This window comes from Halichoerus grypus, chromosome 14, assembly GCF_964656455.1.
Source record: "Halichoerus grypus chromosome 14, mHalGry1.hap1.1, whole genome shotgun sequence".
In the NCBI taxonomy this organism is placed as follows: domain Eukaryota; kingdom Metazoa; phylum Chordata; class Mammalia; order Carnivora; family Phocidae; genus Halichoerus; species Halichoerus grypus.
In genome coordinates this window covers 89,224,990-89,244,142 of record NC_135725.1, presented here as the reverse complement: position 1 = coordinate 89,244,142, position 19,153 = coordinate 89,224,990, and the positions used below count along the sequence as shown (strand labels likewise).

The 19,153-nt window shown below is 48.9% G+C and overlaps 1 protein-coding gene across 14 annotated transcripts in view; it reads left to right on the top strand.

Moving 5' to 3' along the window:
• The window catches only part of RAPGEF1 (Rap guanine nucleotide exchange factor 1), a 134,582-nt gene extending 128,555 nt beyond the window's left edge, over positions 1-6,027 (top strand). For all 14 annotated transcript variants that reach the window (XM_078061928.1, XM_078061926.1, XM_078061931.1 and 11 more), the window contains 5 exons: positions 1,071-1,149; positions 1,242-1,343; positions 2,544-2,641; positions 3,450-3,578; positions 3,868-6,027. In XM_078061928.1, the coding sequence (XP_077918054.1) occupies positions 1,071-1,149; positions 1,242-1,343; positions 2,544-2,641; positions 3,450-3,578; positions 3,868-4,018 (559 nt within the window). In that variant the 3' untranslated portion in view covers positions 4,019-6,027. The remainder of the gene's footprint in view (positions 1-1,070; positions 1,150-1,241; positions 1,344-2,543; positions 2,642-3,449; positions 3,579-3,867) is intronic.
• The last annotated feature ends 13,126 nt before the right edge of the window (positions 6,028-19,153 follow it).

The window sequence follows — 19,153 nt, the reverse complement described above, 5'->3', positions numbered from 1 at the left end:
TCCTGCGCTGGTCATGGCCCAGCTTCCCGCTGCCAGGCGGCCTCAGGGCTGAGCCTCACACGGATGCTGCCTGGAAGAGAACAGCAAAGGAGTGCCTTCCTGTTAATACTTGAACTAGGCCTGAATTCTTAAAGCGAAACGAAGCCCAAAGCTACACTTACCCTATAATATGTAACAGAATGGTCAACTTTTCGAGATGTGACTTCAAGGCGCCCCCAGCCTCTCTGCGTCAGAGGATGGTCAGAGCGTGGTAGCCACGAAGCCCACTGCTGCCACTGACGGAACATCCAAGATGTGTCAGACGCTCCGAGGACTGCTTGTTGGAGGGAATCTGGGTCATGTCCCACGTTGCCGGCTTTTCTGCCACCACAGGAAGTGCCGCGCTCCTCAGCAGCGTGAGCTCAGCCGTAGCAGGCCGCCACAGGAAGCAGGGGCTTGTAGGGCAGACGGAAACTGCACACGGCCCTGAGTCCAGCCCCCTGCTGGGCACACGCCTCGGGGTTCCAAGGAGGAGGTGCAGGAGGGCCCTTCTGAGCCACGGTTCTCAGGGTGTGCTCAGGGCAGGCACCCTTCACTGGGGCCCAAGACAAGCAGAGGCAGCACCCCGTCTGAGGGGACTGGCCGTGGCCGTGTGAAGCCAGAGGGTCTCCAGGGCACGGTGAGGTCTGCGTGCAAGGCTGGCCTTGAGGTTGCTGCTCAAATTCTCAAGGTGCCCTCCTAACCCACATGCTCCCTCGTCTCCTGAACTAATCCTGAGGCCCGTGAAGAGCATTTCCAGCCCCAGGGGTGCTCAGGTCAGCACTTGTCAGGGAATCTCTGCTTGGATGTTATAAAGCCTCCATCTGCACACACGGCCCGAGGTCCCCATCAGGCTGTGTGACCTCTCAGCCCATCCCTGGGATGCTGTGAGCTCCTCGAGAGCAGAGATGGGGGGAGCTATGTTTGACCCCTCAAAAGCCCTGGGCATGTGGTGCAGGTGTCCACATCCCTCTCTCTCCACTAGGACCACCTAGGGGTCTAGAAGGAGACCAGTCAGTTCAGCCATCTCTTTTTCCCATGGGTTGCTGCAGGGTCCGGTCGATAATCATGTTACAAGAAAAAGCCCAGGACAGGGAGCGGCTGCTGTTGAAGTTCATCAAGATCATGAAGGTAACTGTGGCTGCCCTCCCCAGAGTCTCCTCCTTCGGACCCTGCCCAGCAGCCCTGGGCCTGCCTCACGGCCGCCTCCCCTCTTTCTGCAGCACTTACGGAAGCTGAACAACTTTAACTCCTACCTGGCCATCCTCTCAGCCCTGGACTCAGCTCCCATCCGCAGGCTGGAGTGGCAGAAGCAGACCTCGGAGGTGAGTGGTGGGGAGGGAGGAGGTGGGAGGCCCGCCCAGCCCCTGGCGAGCCAGCTGTTGGGGAAGGTGCTCAGGTGTCTGCTCAGCCGCCAGCCACCCCCCAGCCCCACCCCCCGTTTGCTGTGGCTAATCTCCAGTCTTCGGGCCTGAACGGGCTGCGTGGTTGGTGCTGGGGCTGTCCCCTCACAGGGTCCTGCTGCCTGGGCTGCAGGATCATACCTGGTCCCTGCTTCACTGCTTTCTTCCTTCCTTCCTTGCACCCATGCTTCTGGAGGGGCTGCTCTGGGCTGCCGGCAGCATTAGTCCTTAGGAACGTACTGTGAACAGGCCAGACGTATTGATTTCTTTAGGGTAATTGCCAAAGGGGAAAGGATGGGGTCGTCTGGCCCATTCGAGGGTTGGGGAGGTCCCCTGAGGGATGGTCAATCACACCAAGACCCAAATAGGAAGAGTTTGCTGGGAAGAAAGGGAATTCCGGTCAGAGGGGACAGAAGCGTCTAGAAACTGGCACACTCAAGCAGCAGGACAGGGGCCAGTGTGGCTGTGTCACTGGGGAGGGGACCTGCTCTGGACCAGGAGGGCTTTGGGGAGGCCTGGCAAGGAACTAGACCTTTATCCTTGTGTGGGGAGGTTCCTTGAGAAGAGAGGCAAAGCCCGTAGGGGCTGGGTGTTAGCTGGGTCACCCAGGTGTTCTCTTAAGGGGTGACATAAAAAGAAAGTTCTAAGTCTGTTGTATGGAGAAGCGTGGGACATTCACACTGGCTGCCACAGAAACACCTAGGAAGTCCTGAGGAGGTGACACTCCGGGTCCGAGGCAGCTAAAAGGTGAAGAGGCAAGCAGCGGGTGGGAGGGGGCAGCAGCAGCTCGGTGAGGTCACCTGCTAAGCCTAGTCAGCTCTGCCTTGAGCGCAGCGAGGATCAAAGGCAGGCTGGGAGCCAGGGATGGCACCATTCCTGGTGTGCGTGAGAAGCCTCCTTGGGCTACAGTGCGGGGTGGCACCCAGCAGGAGGCCCGGCCCCCCGAGCCGTGGTTCTGCAGCAGGCATATGCGGGCCTGGGAGCCAGTTCTCCGCAGCAGGCCCGGTCTCCCTGTAGCCGAGGCAGGGCCCAGGGCTGGGCAGCGGCGGGTGGGTCAGGGAGGAGGCTGGCACTGGGGCCCCAGCATGGTCTCAGCCCTCACACACTGTCCCTCCCACCCAGGGCCTGGCCGAGTACTGTACACTGATCGACAGCTCGTCCTCCTTCCGCGCCTACCGGGCCGCCCTCTCCGAGGTGGAGCCCCCCTGCATCCCCTACCTGTGAGTAGAGCTCCCTGCAGGTTTGCCCCCTGGCTGCTCTGGGGGAGACATAGGTGTAGATACAGAAAGCCTCCCTTAAATGTTTCCAGCTCAGACGATTAGAATTCTATTTTAAAAGTAAAACCTGCTCCTTGTTACATAGTTTAAAGTTAAAACAGAAAGGAAGGGTCCAATGTAAACGGTCCTGCTGTCCCATCTCCCAGTCCCGCTACCGTTTCCTTCCCGCATCTGCCAGGCTTCCCCCCACCAAGGGTCCTCAGACTTGGCTGCACCTTGCAGTCAGTCACCCAGGAGCCCTGAGAGCGTTTCCCCAAGTGTGAGCCATGGCGTGGAGGAAATGGGGGGTTTGGGGAAAGCAGTCCTAGTCACATTAGCTGAAGGAAATAGTGGAAAAAGTCAAAGCTAGACAGGTTTCTTTATTGTCAGAGCCTTTACTAAGCTGGTAGATACTGGGAACCTCCATGAGGGGGGCAGAAGACTCCACAGTGGCCCCGGGGTGGGGGCTGCCCTCCCAGAATGCTACCCTGCTTTCCCCTGGGGGTGGCCGGCTGGGCCCCCTCGCTCACCTTATGGCTTCACGTTCTCTGTAATGAGAAGCACCTGTTAACAAAGAGGCTGTCCATGCCTCCCTCCCCCCTGGGTTTTGGGTTATTTTTCCTGTTCATGTATTTTACAAGGCTCCCCTGCCGTACCTGAGCTGGCTTTCCCAGGGACCCACAGTTTCTAGGTCAGGAGTTCACGCAGGAAGAGACCAACACAGGCCAGACGTGCCCGCCAAAGCAGTAACTGGGCTTCTCCATCCTCCCAGGGGGCTTATCCTGCAGGACCTCACCTTTGTTCACCTGGGAAACCCAGACTATATTGACGGGAAGGTGAATTTTTCCAAACGGTGGCAGCAGTTCAACATTCTGGACAGCATGCGGTGCTTCCAGCAAGCGTGAGTACTGGAGCAGGGAGGGGACGGAGGAACACTGGGGTCTGTGGAACGGGGTCTGCACCCAGAGATGGTGGCCAGCTTGTTCTCCACACACCCCATCCAAGGAGGGTGCAGGGCGTGGGCCCAAGAAGTGGGGGCTCCCTGGGACAGCATGTAGAGGGGCGACCAGGCTTCTGCTGCCAGCCCTCCGCCTATGGGGAGCTCCGGTGCCGGGACCGTGCGTATGGCCCCTCCGGGAGGCCGTCGGGCTGCTGGCCCCACACCGGCCCTGACTGGAGGCCCCCCACAGGCACTACGATATCCGAAGAAATGATGACATCATAAACTTCTTCAATGACTTCAGCGACCACCTGGCAGAGGAGGCCCTGTGGGAACTTTCTCTGAAAATCAAACCTAGGAACATAACAAGGAGAAAAACAGACCGGGAGGAGAAGACCTAGAAGTAGGTGCCGTGAGCGAGGAGAACGCTCAAGAGAGGCTCCGAGGGCGGCTCCGAGACCGGGAGGGACTTTGGACCTGTCCTCAGGCAGGCTGCACGTGTCCCGGGCCCAGCCAGCCCTCCACCGTGTGGGGCAGGAGCCCCAATAGCTTCCTGCTGCCCTCCTCCGCAGGAGCGGACGCCAGGCCCACCGTGGAGCCAGCAGGCAGGTCTCGTTCCTGATTTGTGAACCCGTGGTTTGGTTTTGGTTTTGGTTTCTGCTTTCACTTTGTATTCCTCTCTCCTCCCCCCTCCCACTTGGGAGCAGCACAGGGAGATGGGCAGACCAAGGCACAGTGGGACACTCTTCACCCCTCCCTACATTCTAGGGTCCTGAACCTGCTGAAATGACAAGGGTGGAGGACCCTGAAAGGTGGGGGGCTGTACCCTGGGGACCTGGAAGCAAGGGGACTTTCAGTCGGGTGGGCAGAAAGCAGAGAAGACCGGGGAGGCTCCTTTTACTTTCCCTGCCCTGCTTTTTAAATGCAAGATGGTGTGAGCTTTTGAGGTGACCCAGAGAGGTTCACCAGGTGGCCTTTCAGTAGGCCTGGGGCTGGCGCTCCCGTCACAGTACTGGCCCTCAGAACCGTCCTCTTCCCGTCCCTTCGTCTCCCCGACCACCTGGCGCTTTGGGGAGCTGGGAAGAAGATGGAGCAAGGGAGGACGTAGGTGTACCTGAGCCGGGGCCAGGAGTTTCGGGGTGAGTGAAGTTGGAGAGTGGAGGGGCCTTTCTGTCCTGGGGAAGGCCAGCAGACCCCTCTTCTGTCGCTTGCTGTGTGCCTTAAACTCCGTCTCCTGTCCCCCCGCCCCCATGGGCTCCCCTCCTACCCTGCTCCATCCTGGTGGCGCCAGGGGGTTGCTCCTCCGCCCCTTCCACCAGTGCGCAGTGAGCTCTGCCCGGGGAAGGACGGGAGGTCCCTGACAGACGGGGGCGCCCGCTGAGGCTGAGCGGCCCCGGCTCCTACCCTGCGGCGCACTTGCTCTCTCCACCTTCCTTGTTGGACACGGCGCTCGCTGGTGAGGTGGGCTGTCGGAGGCAGGTGTGCAGGGAGGTCCTGCACACAGGCCGGGCCGCTGCCCCCGCACCCCTTGGGTGCTGGTTTGCGTGACTGAGTGCTTGCTTCTCCTGGGCTTGGGACTTGGTCAAGCAAATGCCAGGATCGAACTTCTTAAACAAACAACCATGTCACTTTGAGTCCTTCCTGAGTTTTGAGCAGCTTTCTCCGCTCTTGTTTTGGGGTCCTGGACATGGAGGGGAGAACATCCGTGAACTGCCAGTGGAGTCCCCTCGCGTAGCAGGCTGGCCGCTGCAGGCCAAACGTGTCACTTTCTTATTTAAAGCGTGTGGTCTTTGTTCTTCAGCAGTGTGGGGTGGGCTTGGTGCCCACTCTGAGTCCCCTCACTGCGGTCTTGTCTCCCTTCCCGTCTTGCCCCCCGCCTGGCCCAGCTCTGCTGGATGCTGCTGCGTGCGGGGGGCCACCATGGCCCCAGGACTAACACGGAGTCTCCGCCTCACGCACCCGTCAGCAGATGGGGGGGCAGGCTTTACTTGCCCTCCCCTCTCCTCTGGGAGCCCTGCCAGGTGGAGGGAGCAGTGCTGGGGGGACGGGGAGCCCCTGCGTGAGGACCACAGGGGCTGTGGGTGTTTAACTTATTGGCTGACATCCTTAAGACATTCTCCCGGCTCTGGGAGTTGCCCCACCCTGTGCCAGCCCCGCAGCCGGGCTGTGATTGGTCTTGGGGACCAGGACCGGGTGTCCCTGCAGGTGGGGCTGGAGCCAGGGAAGGGTGGGCACACGCCAGGTCAGAAGGAGCCCAACTCTTCAGAAGCGCCTCCCTCGCCCTCATGCCTCGCCCCTGTTACATTGTAATATATATATATCCCCACTAACCTGGCTGATAGTGGCATCTTCCTGCAGACATTTCAGACCTGTATTTTATATGAAAGGAAAATAAACACAATGAAAGCTGCGTCCAAGTGACAATCCGAGCTGCCCCTGCACACGTCCCAGTTCCCACAGCCGTGTGCCACTGTTGGGGCCATTTGGGGAGGGTGGGACAGAGTCCACCAGCCCGTCTGGAATTTTCCCTCCTCACTCTTGTGCTCTGTAAGTGGATTAATGCAGAAGTCTTTTGCTGCCCTCCCCCTCCCCCAGCGTGCTGGTAAAACTCAAATTTCTAGGGTGGAATTCAGGGGGCAGAGAGGTACCTGGAGCTACTTTTCAAAGCCCCTAAAGCAGGGTCTTTGAAAGCACACCTTCTGTAAGATTCCATCCCCCTCCCACCCCCAAGGCAACACGCACAGGCTTGGAAATAGCCCCATAGGTTCCAGTCTTTTCTCTGTCTGACGTGGGCTACCTCTCCTCCACTCATGATGAGCCATGGACTTAATCCCAGCCTGTGTGTCATCCCCCTTCAGTGTCCTGCCCATCTCCCAGTGTCCAAGAGAGAAGCAGTCAGCTGCTGAGTCCTCTACTCCCCACCAATACCGAGAACCAGCCTGATCTGGCCCTAACCTCCCTGCAGGTGACTAGGAGGTCACAGGCCAAGTGCGGACGTCTGGGCTGAGCCTGCCACCCCCAGAGGGGACTAGGAACCTGCATGCTTAACCCAGCAACTCAGGAGGCTCAGATGACCTCAAATCCATGTCCAGCCATGGGTGGTGCAGGGCCAGTCTTCTGGGGGTGTGATGGCCCCACCCGGTTCCCTCCAGCAGGGTGAGAGGCAGAGCCTGCACATTCATTTAAACCATCACTCACTCATCAATTTGTTTCATTCACTAGGGGTACATGATTTAGGAACCCGGTCAGGCAGGGTTTGGGTCATTCTAGTCCTGCATTTGCTGGGGACGCACTGGAGGAACTTCTAATAAGGGCTCTGGTCCTGGTTCTGCAGCTGATAGGTAAGTGGCCCCCACTCTGTTTCCCAGTTTTTCCAGCTGGGTGTGGGGGTAACAACAGCTTCTACCTCACAGGTCTGTGAAGGCTCAGGGAGTTAATACCTAGAACAGGGTCTGGCAAGATTATTTATATGCACATACACACAGATCCTGGATCCCAAGCAGTCTGCAGACCACTTTACTTCATTCACTCCTCTTAACCAAAAATCCCCCCACCCCAGCCCCGTGAACTATCACAGCCATGGTGAGTGCTACAGAGAAGAGGTACTTGGTTTACGTCAAGTCCAGACAGGCTTACCAGCAAGTCGTCCCAAACAAGTAGCTTCAGTCTTACACGCACACCCCTGAGAACAAAAGGGGAAACACCTCTCAACTCGTCTTGAGTAGAATACAGTCTTGACATCAAACCCAGACAACAGTCCAAGAAAAATTACAGGCTAATACTTGCGCAAAACTTCTAAAATAATCTTAGCAACCCCAAACCAGCAGCATATAAAAATCAGTACTCCCTGGCCACGCTGGGCTTACTCACAAATGCAAGGATGGAATGTCAGTAAGCTGGTGAACGTTCTAGATTTCTTATGCTCAACAGCTTATTCGGGTGCCCACATCCGGAGCACCTCTCCTTCCTGGGCACAGGGGAAACTCTGCTTCCCAGCCCCCTGCAGGGAAGTCCATGAGGAGCCAGACACATTTCACTTGGGCCTGGGAACTCAGCAAGTGTGCCACCGTCATGCTCACTCTTTCCCCACCATGACACACTTAGATGGCAGAGTTCCAAGTGGAGGGAGACCCCCAGTGTCCTACACTAGACTATACATGAATAGAAAATGAACTTGTGCAAACTAACCTACTGAGATTTCAGGGTTTATAAATTTTCACAACATGGCCTAACTGCTCCTGAATGCACCATATTAACAAATTAAAGGAAGAACACCATATAATCACCTCAGTCGTCAGGCCTCTGTTAGAAATGCAACACCCATAATTTTCGTTTAAAACTCTTAGAAATCAAACTTTCTTAATCTGGTAAAAGTCACCTTCCAAAAATCCTATGCAAACGTTATACTTAACGTTAAAATACTCAGAGCATTTCCTTTAAAATCAACAAGTTAAGGATCCTACTTGTACTGGAGACTTTAGCCAATGTGGCAGGAAAAGAAAAAAAAATGAGATTACTAAGAAAATCTCCTGGGCTGCCTGGCTGGCTCAGACAGTAGAGCATGCAACTCTTCATCACAGGGTTGTGGCTGCAAGCCCCATGTTGGGCAGAGAGCCTACTTCTAAAAAAAAATGAAATTTAGGGGCGCCTGGGTGGCTCAGTCAGTTAAGCATTCGACTCTTGATTTCGGTTCAGGTCATGATCTCAGGGTCGTGAGACAGCCTTTCATTGGGCTCTGCACTGGGCATGGAGCCTGCTTGGGATTCTCTCTCTCTGTGTCCCCCACCCACCCAACTTGTGCACTGTCTCTAAAAAAAAGGAATCTTCGAAGGTAGTTAGCTGTAGAGTCAGAAAAAAAAGTTGAATATGTTCCGATAATACAATCAACAATTAAAAACCAATTCTTGAAGGCTCCCATTTATGCTGGCATCACAAGTCTTTTTTTTTTTTTTTTTGATAGAAGGAGAGATAGCAAGAGAGGGAATACAAGCAGGGGGAGTGGGAGAGGGAGAAGCAGGCTTCCTGCGGAGCAGGGAGCCCGATGTGGGGCTCGATCCCAGGACCCCGGGATCATGACCTGAGCCGAAGGCAGACGCTTAACGACTGAGCCACCCAGGCGCCCTGCTGGCATCACAAGTCTTGAGTGAAACCTTTATCCTCCAAAAAAGAGGATATAGCAATTTTAAATACTTTTGTACCAACATAGGAACCTTTATACACAGCAAATATTAATAGACCTAAAGGGGGGAAAGGACAGCAATAGAATAATAAAGGGTTTAAGTATGCCATTCACATCGACAGATCATCCAAACAGAAAACCAATAAGGAACCATCAGCCTTAAAGGACACATTAGACTAGAAGGACTTGATAGAACAGTCCATCCAAAAGCAACAGAATACACATTCTCAAACGCACATGGAACATTCTCCATGGAACATAGATGTTAGGCCACAAAACAAGTCTTAATTTAAGAAGATTGAAATCCTATCAAGCATCTTTTCTAACCAGAATAATATGAAACTAGAAATCAGTTACAAAAAGAAAACTGGAAAAGCGTTATGTGGAGAGTAAACAACATGCAACTGAACCACCAATCGGTCAAAGGAGAAATCAGAAAATACCTTGAACAGGGCGCTGGGGTGGCTCAGCTGGTTAAGTGACTGCCTTCGGCTCAGGTCATGGTCCTGGAGTCCCAGGATTGAGTCTGCGTCCGGCTCCCAGCTCAGCGGGGAGTCTGCTTCTTCCTCTTACCCTCCCCCCTCTCATGCTCTCTCTCAAATAAATAAAATCTTGAAAAAAAAATACCTTGAACAAATGAAAATGGAAACAATGTATCAAACATACGGGGTATAGCAAAAGCAGTTCTAAGGGGGAAGGTGATAGGAAAAAACTAAACCTGACTTACAAGCAACCTCAAGAACTAGGAAGAGAACAAATGAAGCCCAAAGTTAGGAGAAGGAAGGAAATAACAAAGATCAGAAATAGAGACTAAAAAGACAAAATTGACAAACCTTTAGCTAGACTCCCCAAGAGAGTACTCAATCAGAAATGAAAATGATGTTACAACTAAAAAGGGGAGGGGAGGTGCACCTGGCTGGCTCAATCAGTAAAGCATGGGACTCTTGATCTCAGGGTCATGAGTTCAAGCCTCACATTGGGCTTAGAGCTTACTTAAAAAATGATGTTACAACAGATATCACAGAAATACAAAGGATCGTAAAGAGACTATTATGAACAATTATATGCCAATAATTTGACAATCTAGAAGAGGTCAATAAATTCCTAGAAACACAACCTACCAAGACAGAATCGTGAAAATTTAAAAAAACTGAACAGACCAACTACTAGTAAGGAGACCGAGTCAGTTCATCAAAAACCTCCCAACAAACACAAGTCCAGAACCACATGGCTTCACTGATGAACTCTACCAAACAGTCAAAGAATGAATAGCAGTCTTCCTCCAACACCTCCAAAAAATAGAAGCAGAGGGAACACGTCCACACTCAGTTTACGAGGCCATTACCCTGATACCAAAAGAAGACGAGGAGGCCACAAGAAGAGAAAATCACAGGCCGGGGCGCCTGGGTGGCTCAGTCGGTTAAGCATCTGCCTTCGGCTCGGGTCATGGTTCCAGGGTCCTGGGATCGAGCCCCACATCGGGCTCCCCGCTCAGCGGGGAGCCGGCTTCCTCTGCCTGCTTCTCCCCCTGCATGTGTGTGCTTGCTCTCTGTCAAATAAATAAAATCTTAAGAAAAAAGAAAATCACAGGCCAGTGGCCCTGATTCACACAAATGCAAACATCCTCAATAAACGATAGCAAACCAAATTCAACAATACATTAAAAGGATCATGCACCATGACCCAAGTGGAATGGGATTCCAGGGAGGGTTCAACACACACACAAATGTGATACACTCACTACATTAACAAAATGAAGGAAAAAATCATAGGATCATCCCAATAGATGCAGAAAAAGTGACAAAATCAACATCAATTTATGATAAAAACTCTCAATGAAGTGGGTATAGAGGGAACACACCTCAATATAAGAAAGGCCACCATATATGACAAGTCCACACCTAGGATCATTCTCACTGGTGAAAAGCTGAAAGCTTTTCCTCCAAGATCAGGAACAAGTCGAGGATGGCCACTCTCACCACTGTTATTCAACATAGTACTGGAAGTCCTAGCCACAGCAATTAGGCACCAAAAAGAAACAGAAGGCATCCACATTGAAAAGGAAGAAATAAAACTCATAATTTGCAGATGACACGATATCATATATAGAAAACCCTAAAAGTTCTGCCAAAAAACTTGAATGAATTCAGTGAAGTTGCAGGATACAAAATCAGAGCCAAAAATCCACTGCATTTCTAGCCACTACTAATGAACTATGAGAAAAAGACATTAATAACACATTTACAATTGCATCAAAAGAAAATACCTAGGAATAAATTTAACCAAGAAGGTGAAAGAGACCTGTACTCTGAAAATAAGACGATATTAGTAAAAGAAATTGAAGACACAAATAAATGGAAAGCTACCCCATGCTCATGGGTGGGAAGAACACAAAATGTCCATTCTACCAAAGCAGTGCACAGATGCAGTGCAATCTCTATCAAAATCCTAATGGCATTTTCCACGGAAATAAAGTGATCCTAAAATTTGTACGGAACCACAAAAGACCCTGAGTAGCCAAAGCAATCTTGAGAAAGAAGAATAAAGCATCACACTCCCTGATTTCATCCTGTATGTCAGAGAGATTGTAATTTATTTATTTATTTATTTTTAAAGATTTTATTTTTCAACAGAGAGAGACACAGTGAGACAGAGAACACAAACAGAGGGAGTGGGAGAGGGAGAAGCAGGCCTCCCGCCGAGCAGGGAGCCCAATGCGGGACTTGATCCCAGGACTCTGGGATCATGACCCGAGCCGAAGGCAGACGCTTAACAACTGAGCTACCCAGGTGCCCCAAGATTGTAATTAAAAAAAACAAAAAACACAGGTCAATGAAACAAGGAGCCCAGAAATATATGGTCCCATAAGTATATGGTCAATTAATTTACGGCAGAGGAGCCAAGAACAGACAATAGAGAAAGGAGAGTCTCTTTAATAGTGCTGGGAAAACTGAACAGCCACATCCAAAAGAATAAAACTGGACATGGGCTCTTGGGTGGCTCAGCCAGTTAAGCATCCAACTCTTGATCTCCACTCAGATCTTGATCTCAAGGTCATGAGTTCAAGCCCCACGCTGGGCTCCACACTGGGTGTGGAGGCTACTTAAAAAAGAAAGAAAAACTGGACCACTTTCTTACACCATACACAAAAATTAACTCAAAATAGATTAAAGACTTGAATTTAAGACAAACCATAAAGCTTCTAGAGGAAAACATAAGCAGAAAGCTCCCTGACATCAGTCTTGGCAATGATTTTTTTGGATTTAACACCAAAAGCAAAAGTAAAAATAAGCAAGTGGGACTACATCAAACTAAAAAGCTTCTGCACAGCAAAAGAAACCAACAAAATGAAAAGGCAACATACTGAATGTGAGAAAATATTTGCAAATCATACCTGATACAGGGCTAATATCCAAGCTACATAAAACACTTCTACAACTTCATAGCAAAAACCAATCTAATGAGGCACCTGGGTGGCAGCTGCATTCGGCTCAGGTCATGATCTCAGGGTCCTGGGATTGAGCCCCGAGTCGGGCTCCCCGCTCAGCAGGGAGTCTGCTTCTCCCTCTCCCTCTGCCCCCTCCCTGCCGCTTGTGCTGTCTCTGTCAAATAATTTTTTTTAAACCTTCAAAGAAAAAAAAAAAAAACCCAATCTGACAAAAAAAATGGGCAGAAGATCCGAATAGACATTTTTCTTAAAAACATACAAATGGTCAACAGGTGCATGAAAAGATGTTCAGCATCACTCATCATCAGGGAAATGCAAATCAAAATTGCAATGAGCTATCACCTCACACCTGTTAGGATGGCTAGTATGAGAAACAAGAAATAATAAGTGTTGGTGAGGATATGGAGAGAAAAAGGAACCCTCGTGCCCAGCTGGGAATGTAAGCCCGCGTAACTGCTGTGGAAAATAGCACAGAGCTTCCCAAAGATATTAAGAATAGAACTACCATATGAGGGGTGCCTGCGTGGCTCAGTTGTTGGGCGTCTGCCTTCGGCTCTGGTCATGATCCCAGGGTCGTGGGACTGAGCCCCACGTCAGGCTCCCTGCTCCTCTGGAAGCCTTCTTCTCCCTCCCCACCTCCCCCTGCTTGTATTCCCTCTCGCTGTGTCTCTCTCTCTCTCTGTCAAATAAATAAATAAAATCTTTAAAAAAAAAAAACTACCATATGATCCAGCGATTCCACTTACAGATATTTATCCAAAGATGACAAAAGCACTAATTCAAAAAGATACGTGCATCCCCATGTTCTCTGCGTGCTCCGGTATTTGCCAAAGGCAAGGAATGGAGGGCAGGCCAAACAGGTGAAGAGGGTCAAGAGGTACAGACCCACACACCTCTGGGTATAAGTCACGGGGAGAGAATGTACAGCATGGTGATGTAATCAACACTGTACTGCATGTTTGAAAGTTGCTGACAGTAGATCTTAAGAGTCATCATCACAAGAAAAAAATTTTCTAACTTCATATAGTGACAGATGTAAACTAGACTTACTGTGGTGATCATTTCACAGGATATACAAATATCGGATCTTTACCTGTACACCTGAAATACGATGCTGTATGTCAGTTATACCCCAGAATATAAATTAAAAATAAGATTTTATTTAAAAAGACTTTAATACGTTGAGAGATAGACATCTTTTGTGGGTAGGAAGATTAACTTTCTTAAAGATGTCATTTATTCCCCAATGTATACATTCAAAAGTATTCCAGAGAAATTCCAAAAGGATGTCATATGGTCCTTGACAAGTTTCTTCTAAAAATGTTTAAGAATTTCTACTTCTGGGGGCACCTGGGTGGCTCAGTCGTTAAGCATCTGCCTTCGGCTCAGGTCATGATCCCAGGGTCCTGGGATCGAGCCCCGCGTCGGGCTCCCTGCTCCGCGGGAAGCCTGCTTCTCCCTCTCCCACTCCCCCTGCTTGTGTTCCCTCTCTCGCTGTGTCTCTCTGTCAAATAAATAAATAAAATCTAAAAAAAAAAAAAAAAATTCTACTTCTGGTAGTGGCAGACTTGGTAATTCAGACCAGCCCTCCTGCTAGGAAAGCTGTACAAAATATTTTTAATCACTGCCTGAATTCATCAGAAAGCCAGCAAATGAATGAATTATTGGCCCTCACATCAGGAGGAGATAGAAACCCAGAGAAGTAAGCCTGACATTTGGGGCCACATAGTAAAGGCACCTGCCGATTCCAGAAGGGGTAGCCGGGAAGTTCTGCAGCACTTCTGATAAAAGGGAATTTGAAATAAGAGAGTCCAGAACTCACCATGCCTTGAATTGAGAACCCAAGGAAGCACCCTCCGGGGATAAGGGAGACTACAAGCATACTGGCCCTCAGAGCCACTGAGCCCGCTTCAAATCCTCTCAATCCTGAAAGTGGACTGCTGGCGTCCCAGGCACCTGCCAGAAGCAAATAAAAACAAAGCCTCACCAGAGGAGGTGAACATCATCCTAGGCCTCAAATTAGTTCTTTAGTTTTTCATATACAGTAAAAAAATAACCAAGGACGCAAGGAGACAAGAAGCATGAACCGAAAAAGACCCACAGCGGGGCACCTGAGGGGCCCAGCTGGTTGAGCATCCGACTCTTGCGTTTCAGCTCAGGTTATGATCTCGGGTCTTGAGACTGAGCCCCACCTTGGGCTCCATGCTCAGAGCAGAGTCTGCTTGAGATTCTTCCCCCCTGCTCCTTCCTCCCCTTCTGCTCCTCCTCCTGCTCATGCCTGTGTGCTCTCTTTCTGTGAAATAAATACAAATAAATAAATAAAATCTTAAATAAAAAAATACCTACAGGGGCTGGGATTTGGAAAGCACAGTGCCTACTCTGTTCTAGGAGTAAGAGATTGAGAATTTGGGTGAATAATAGGGAAATGTAAACAGAGGACAAGTGGAAATTCCAGAACCAAAATATACGGTAACTGCTAAGAAGAACTCAGTGAATATGCTTAACAGAATCAGTGACCTGGAGACAGAGAAGGAGCCACAGGTAGAATGAAGCCCCAAGAGAGAAAAGGACAGACACCACAGGTGGGAAGAGACCTGGGCCCAAAGTGTAACTGGATCCAGAAAAGAGTACTGCACTGAATGTTAACTAAGGAAAATTTAAATTTAAAAAAAAAAAATTTTAAGAAAAATAAGTAAAACTTTAAAAATAAAATAAAAAATAAAAATCTGAAGTGTAACTGGAGCACCAGAAGAACAGGAAGAAGGTTAGAGCAGAGACAGTACACAGAGCAGCATTCTTACTCGTAACAGCCCCAAATGGAAACAATTTGAATGCCCACCAACTTGTAAAAGGATGGACAGACTATCTCCATACAACAGAGTGCTACTTAACAAGAAGTGACCTGCCATCATGCTACAACATGGATGAACCTCAAAAACATGGACACGAAAGACGGCATATTCCCTGCTTCCATTTCTATGCAGTGTGCAGAGAAACGCATCTAGAGACCGAAAGCTGATGGGTGGGTGCCTGGGGGCGCAGCAGATAGACTGCACGTGGGCATGAGGCAGCTTTGGGGTGATGGACTTTTTTAAAAACTGGATCATCATGATGGTAACTTTACTAAATATAACTGAATTGTGCACGCAAAAATGAGTGAGTTTTAGAATCTGTAAATTATAGCTCAATAAAGCTATTTTTAAAAAACAAAACTCCAAAACTGATCGTACCAGTTATCAGTTTGCTGCTTCTCGTGCCCCGGTCTACGCTTTCCTTGCATTTCCCCTTCGCAGCGTTTTGTCAGAGGGGAGCCCTGGAGGAACGCGGAGGGGCAGGGCTGTGGTGGTGGCACTCAGCCCGCTCCTGCTCTGGCCACATGGCTGCTAGACACACGCGTGGAGAGACACCCAGTGGCACCCTGCCCAGCCATGCACCCCCACCCTGCAGTCTCTCAGCAAGCTTGCAGCTCAGCCCGGGCCTGGGGACCAGCTTGCTGCGGCCCCCCAGACACGGACAGTGCAAACCTCAGACTTGTGCACCGGCTGACAAGCAGGTTCCCAGGGCCACACGCATGCTCACCGACCAGAGGTGGCCCATCTGTACCTCCAAGCGATCGGTCCTGCTCATCCAGCCCTGCCCCAGCTCTGGTCCGGGCAACACAGCACAGTGAGTTTCTTTACAACCACACCTTCTCCAGGGACTTCTGAATCCCAGCCTTGGGAATTGGGCCCTCCTACGTCTGCCTTCCTTAGGTATTCCCCTTCAGCCCTAGGGTAACTTTTATCATTCTCTTTCTACCTTCCTTGTTCTCTCCTGTCATAGTTCAAAATTCTATTAATCTTTCTCTGTTCAAATTACTCCACTGTTTATGTCTCCTGATTGGTCCTTGACTAAAAAAACCAAGCCCTAGATTCAAGAAGCCTTATCCCAAGCAGGATAATTAAAAAGAAACATGTATCTAAGCACAGCATGGTTAAACTTCTGAAAACCAACGACAAAAAGAACATTTTTTAGCAGACAGAGAAGCACGAAAAGGGCACATTAGCTCCAAAGGTACAACAATTAGACTCAACAGAAGCAAGGGGACAGAAGTCGATGGAATGAGATCTTCAAGTGCTGAAAGAAAACAACCCACCACAATTCTACATCCACTCCAAATATCTTCCAAGAATGAAGGTAAAAATCAAGATACTGTCGGCCAAAAACAGAATTCGTCCTCAGACCTACACTAGGAAAAAACAAAATGTTTTCAGGAAGAAGGAAAATAATCCCAAATGGAAGGTCCGACGTGCAAGAAGGAATAAAAAACAGCCAGTATGTGGATAAACCTAAATGAGCATCAACTGTATAAAACAACAACGTCTCAGCAGTTTAAAATCTAGAGAATCAACATACACTCCACAAATACAGGCCCCCACACAATGGTGTGGGGCTCAGGAAGGAGATGCATGGAGGTATTTTTGAATTAGTTCTTGAATTGTCTAGGAAAAAGATATAAGTATTAAGAACATTTGGCTTTGAGAAGGGAACGTAAGATGTAATCTCTAGGGAACCACTAAAGATGCAAAAGGATGTCTAATTGCCCAGCTAATAGGAAGAAATGAAATAACAACAGCTGATCTAGAAGGAGGCAGGAAAGGAGAGAGACCAAAACATAGTACAGGTGGAACGAAGAGAAAGCAAATAGGAGGGTGGTGGGATTCAAACCCAAACACATTTTGTTTTAAGTAGGCTCCACACCCAGCGTGGAGCCCAACATGGGGCTTGAATTCATGACCCTGAGATTAAGACCCGAGCTGAACGGGGCGCCTGGTGGCTCAGTCGGTTAAGCGTCTGCCTTTGGCTCACGTCATAATCCCAGGGTCCTGGGATCGAGCTTCTCCCTCTGCCTTTGCCTGCCACTCCCCCTGCTTGTGCTCTCTGTCAAATTAAAAAAAAAAAAGACCTGAGCTAAGATCAAGAGGCAGACGCTTAATTGACTGAGCCACCCAGGCGCCCCCCCAAATGCATTTTTTTAAGATTTACTTATTTGAGAGAGACAGCATGCATGTGCAAGTGGGGGGCAGGGGAGAGGGAGAGAATCTTCAAGCAGACTCCCCGCTGAGCATCCAACTAAGAGTTGGGGGCTCAACTGACTGAGCCACGCAGACACACCAAACACATTTTTTTGTTGCTCCTGGGTGGCTCCGTCGGTTAAGTGTCTGACTCTTGGTTTCGGTTCAGGTCATGTTCTCACAGTCATGGGATCGAGCCCTGAGTTGGGCTCCACGCTCAGTGTGGAGTCTGCTTCACATTCATTTTCCCTCCCTCTCTGCGCACACTCTCTCTAAAATAAATACAATCTTTAAATAAATAAACAAACTACATTAACCAGGTTGTCTGACTGTCTCAGTCAGTGCAGCACATGACTCTTGCTCTTGGGGTTTTGAGTCCAAGACCCACGTTGGGTGTAGAGAGGACTTTAAAAAATCTTTAAAAAAAAAAAAACAAAACCTAAATGGACTAAATTTTCCAGTTGAAAGGCCACCAGACTTTTTTTTTTAATGTACATGCTGTTAACAAAATGTATTTATCTAAAATGTAATGGTACAGAAAGGTTGAAAGTAAAAATTGGAAAAAGATATACTCCACAAATACAGCCCCCCAAAAAAGTTAGCATTGCTGTTAATAGCAGAAGAAGTAGACTTTAAGGCAAAAGGTATTACTAGAATTATAAAGGTACACTTGACAATAGATGAAGTGTATTCAACCAAAAGACTTAATTTCTAAATCTCTATGCATCTAATTACATAGTCTCAAAATATCTCAAGCAAAAGCCAACAGAACTACAAGATGAAACAGACAAATCTGTGATCCTGGTGGGAGGTTTTAACACACTTCTCTTAGGGACATGTAAGAAAGGACTGTAATCTTATACAACACTTCCCAAAAAAAGAAAATGAGAAGAAGCATTTCCAAATTCTTGTGACAAGGCCAAGAAGACTCTGATACCAAAACCATAACAAGAATGAAATTACAGACCATTTCACTCATGAACACAGATGCGAAACTCCTACACAAACCACTAACTGAATCTAGTGATACATAGAAAGGATAATACATATCAAGATGGGTTTATTCTAGGAGTGAGAAGTTAATGTTTGAAAATCAATGCTAATTCACAACATTAACAAAATAAATCATAATTTTCTCAGAGGATCATGCACGATTTTTTTTTAACTCTTAGCAAACTAGGAATAAAAGGGTACTTCCTTAATCTGAAAAAGCTTATCTATTATTTTTAAAAGGCAGAATGTTGAAAGCCTACCTTCTGAGACCAGGAGAAAGGTAAGGCTGACGTTGTGGCACCTGTTCCCAGGACTGTTCTAGGGTCCAGGCCAGTGCAGGAAGGCAAACACACACACACACACACACACAAATGGGTAAGGGTTGGGAAGAAGTAAGACAACTCATTACACAGATAATGCTGTGGAAACAGAAAATTCAACAGAACCTACAGATAAATTATCAGAATAAGTGAATCTAATTTAGAAAGATTGCTGGATACAAAGGCAACCATCAATTAATTGTAGGGGCGCCTGGGTGGCTCAGTCGTTAAGCGTCTGCCTTCGGCTCGGGTCATGATCCCAGGGTCCTGGGATCGAGCCCCGCGTCGGGCTCCCTGCTCAGCGGGAGGCCTGCTTCTCCCTCTCCCACTCCCCCTGCTTGTGTTCCCTCTCTCGCTATGTCTCTGTCAAATAAATAAAATCTTAAAAAAAAAAATCAGTTATATTTCTGTATACTAGCAAGTAACAAGAGAAAAATATTGAAATATTTATAATAGCATCAAATCAAATACCCAGGGATACTAACAAAATATGTACAGTATTTCTGCACAGAAAACAACAAAATTGGGGAAATGTTTTAAAG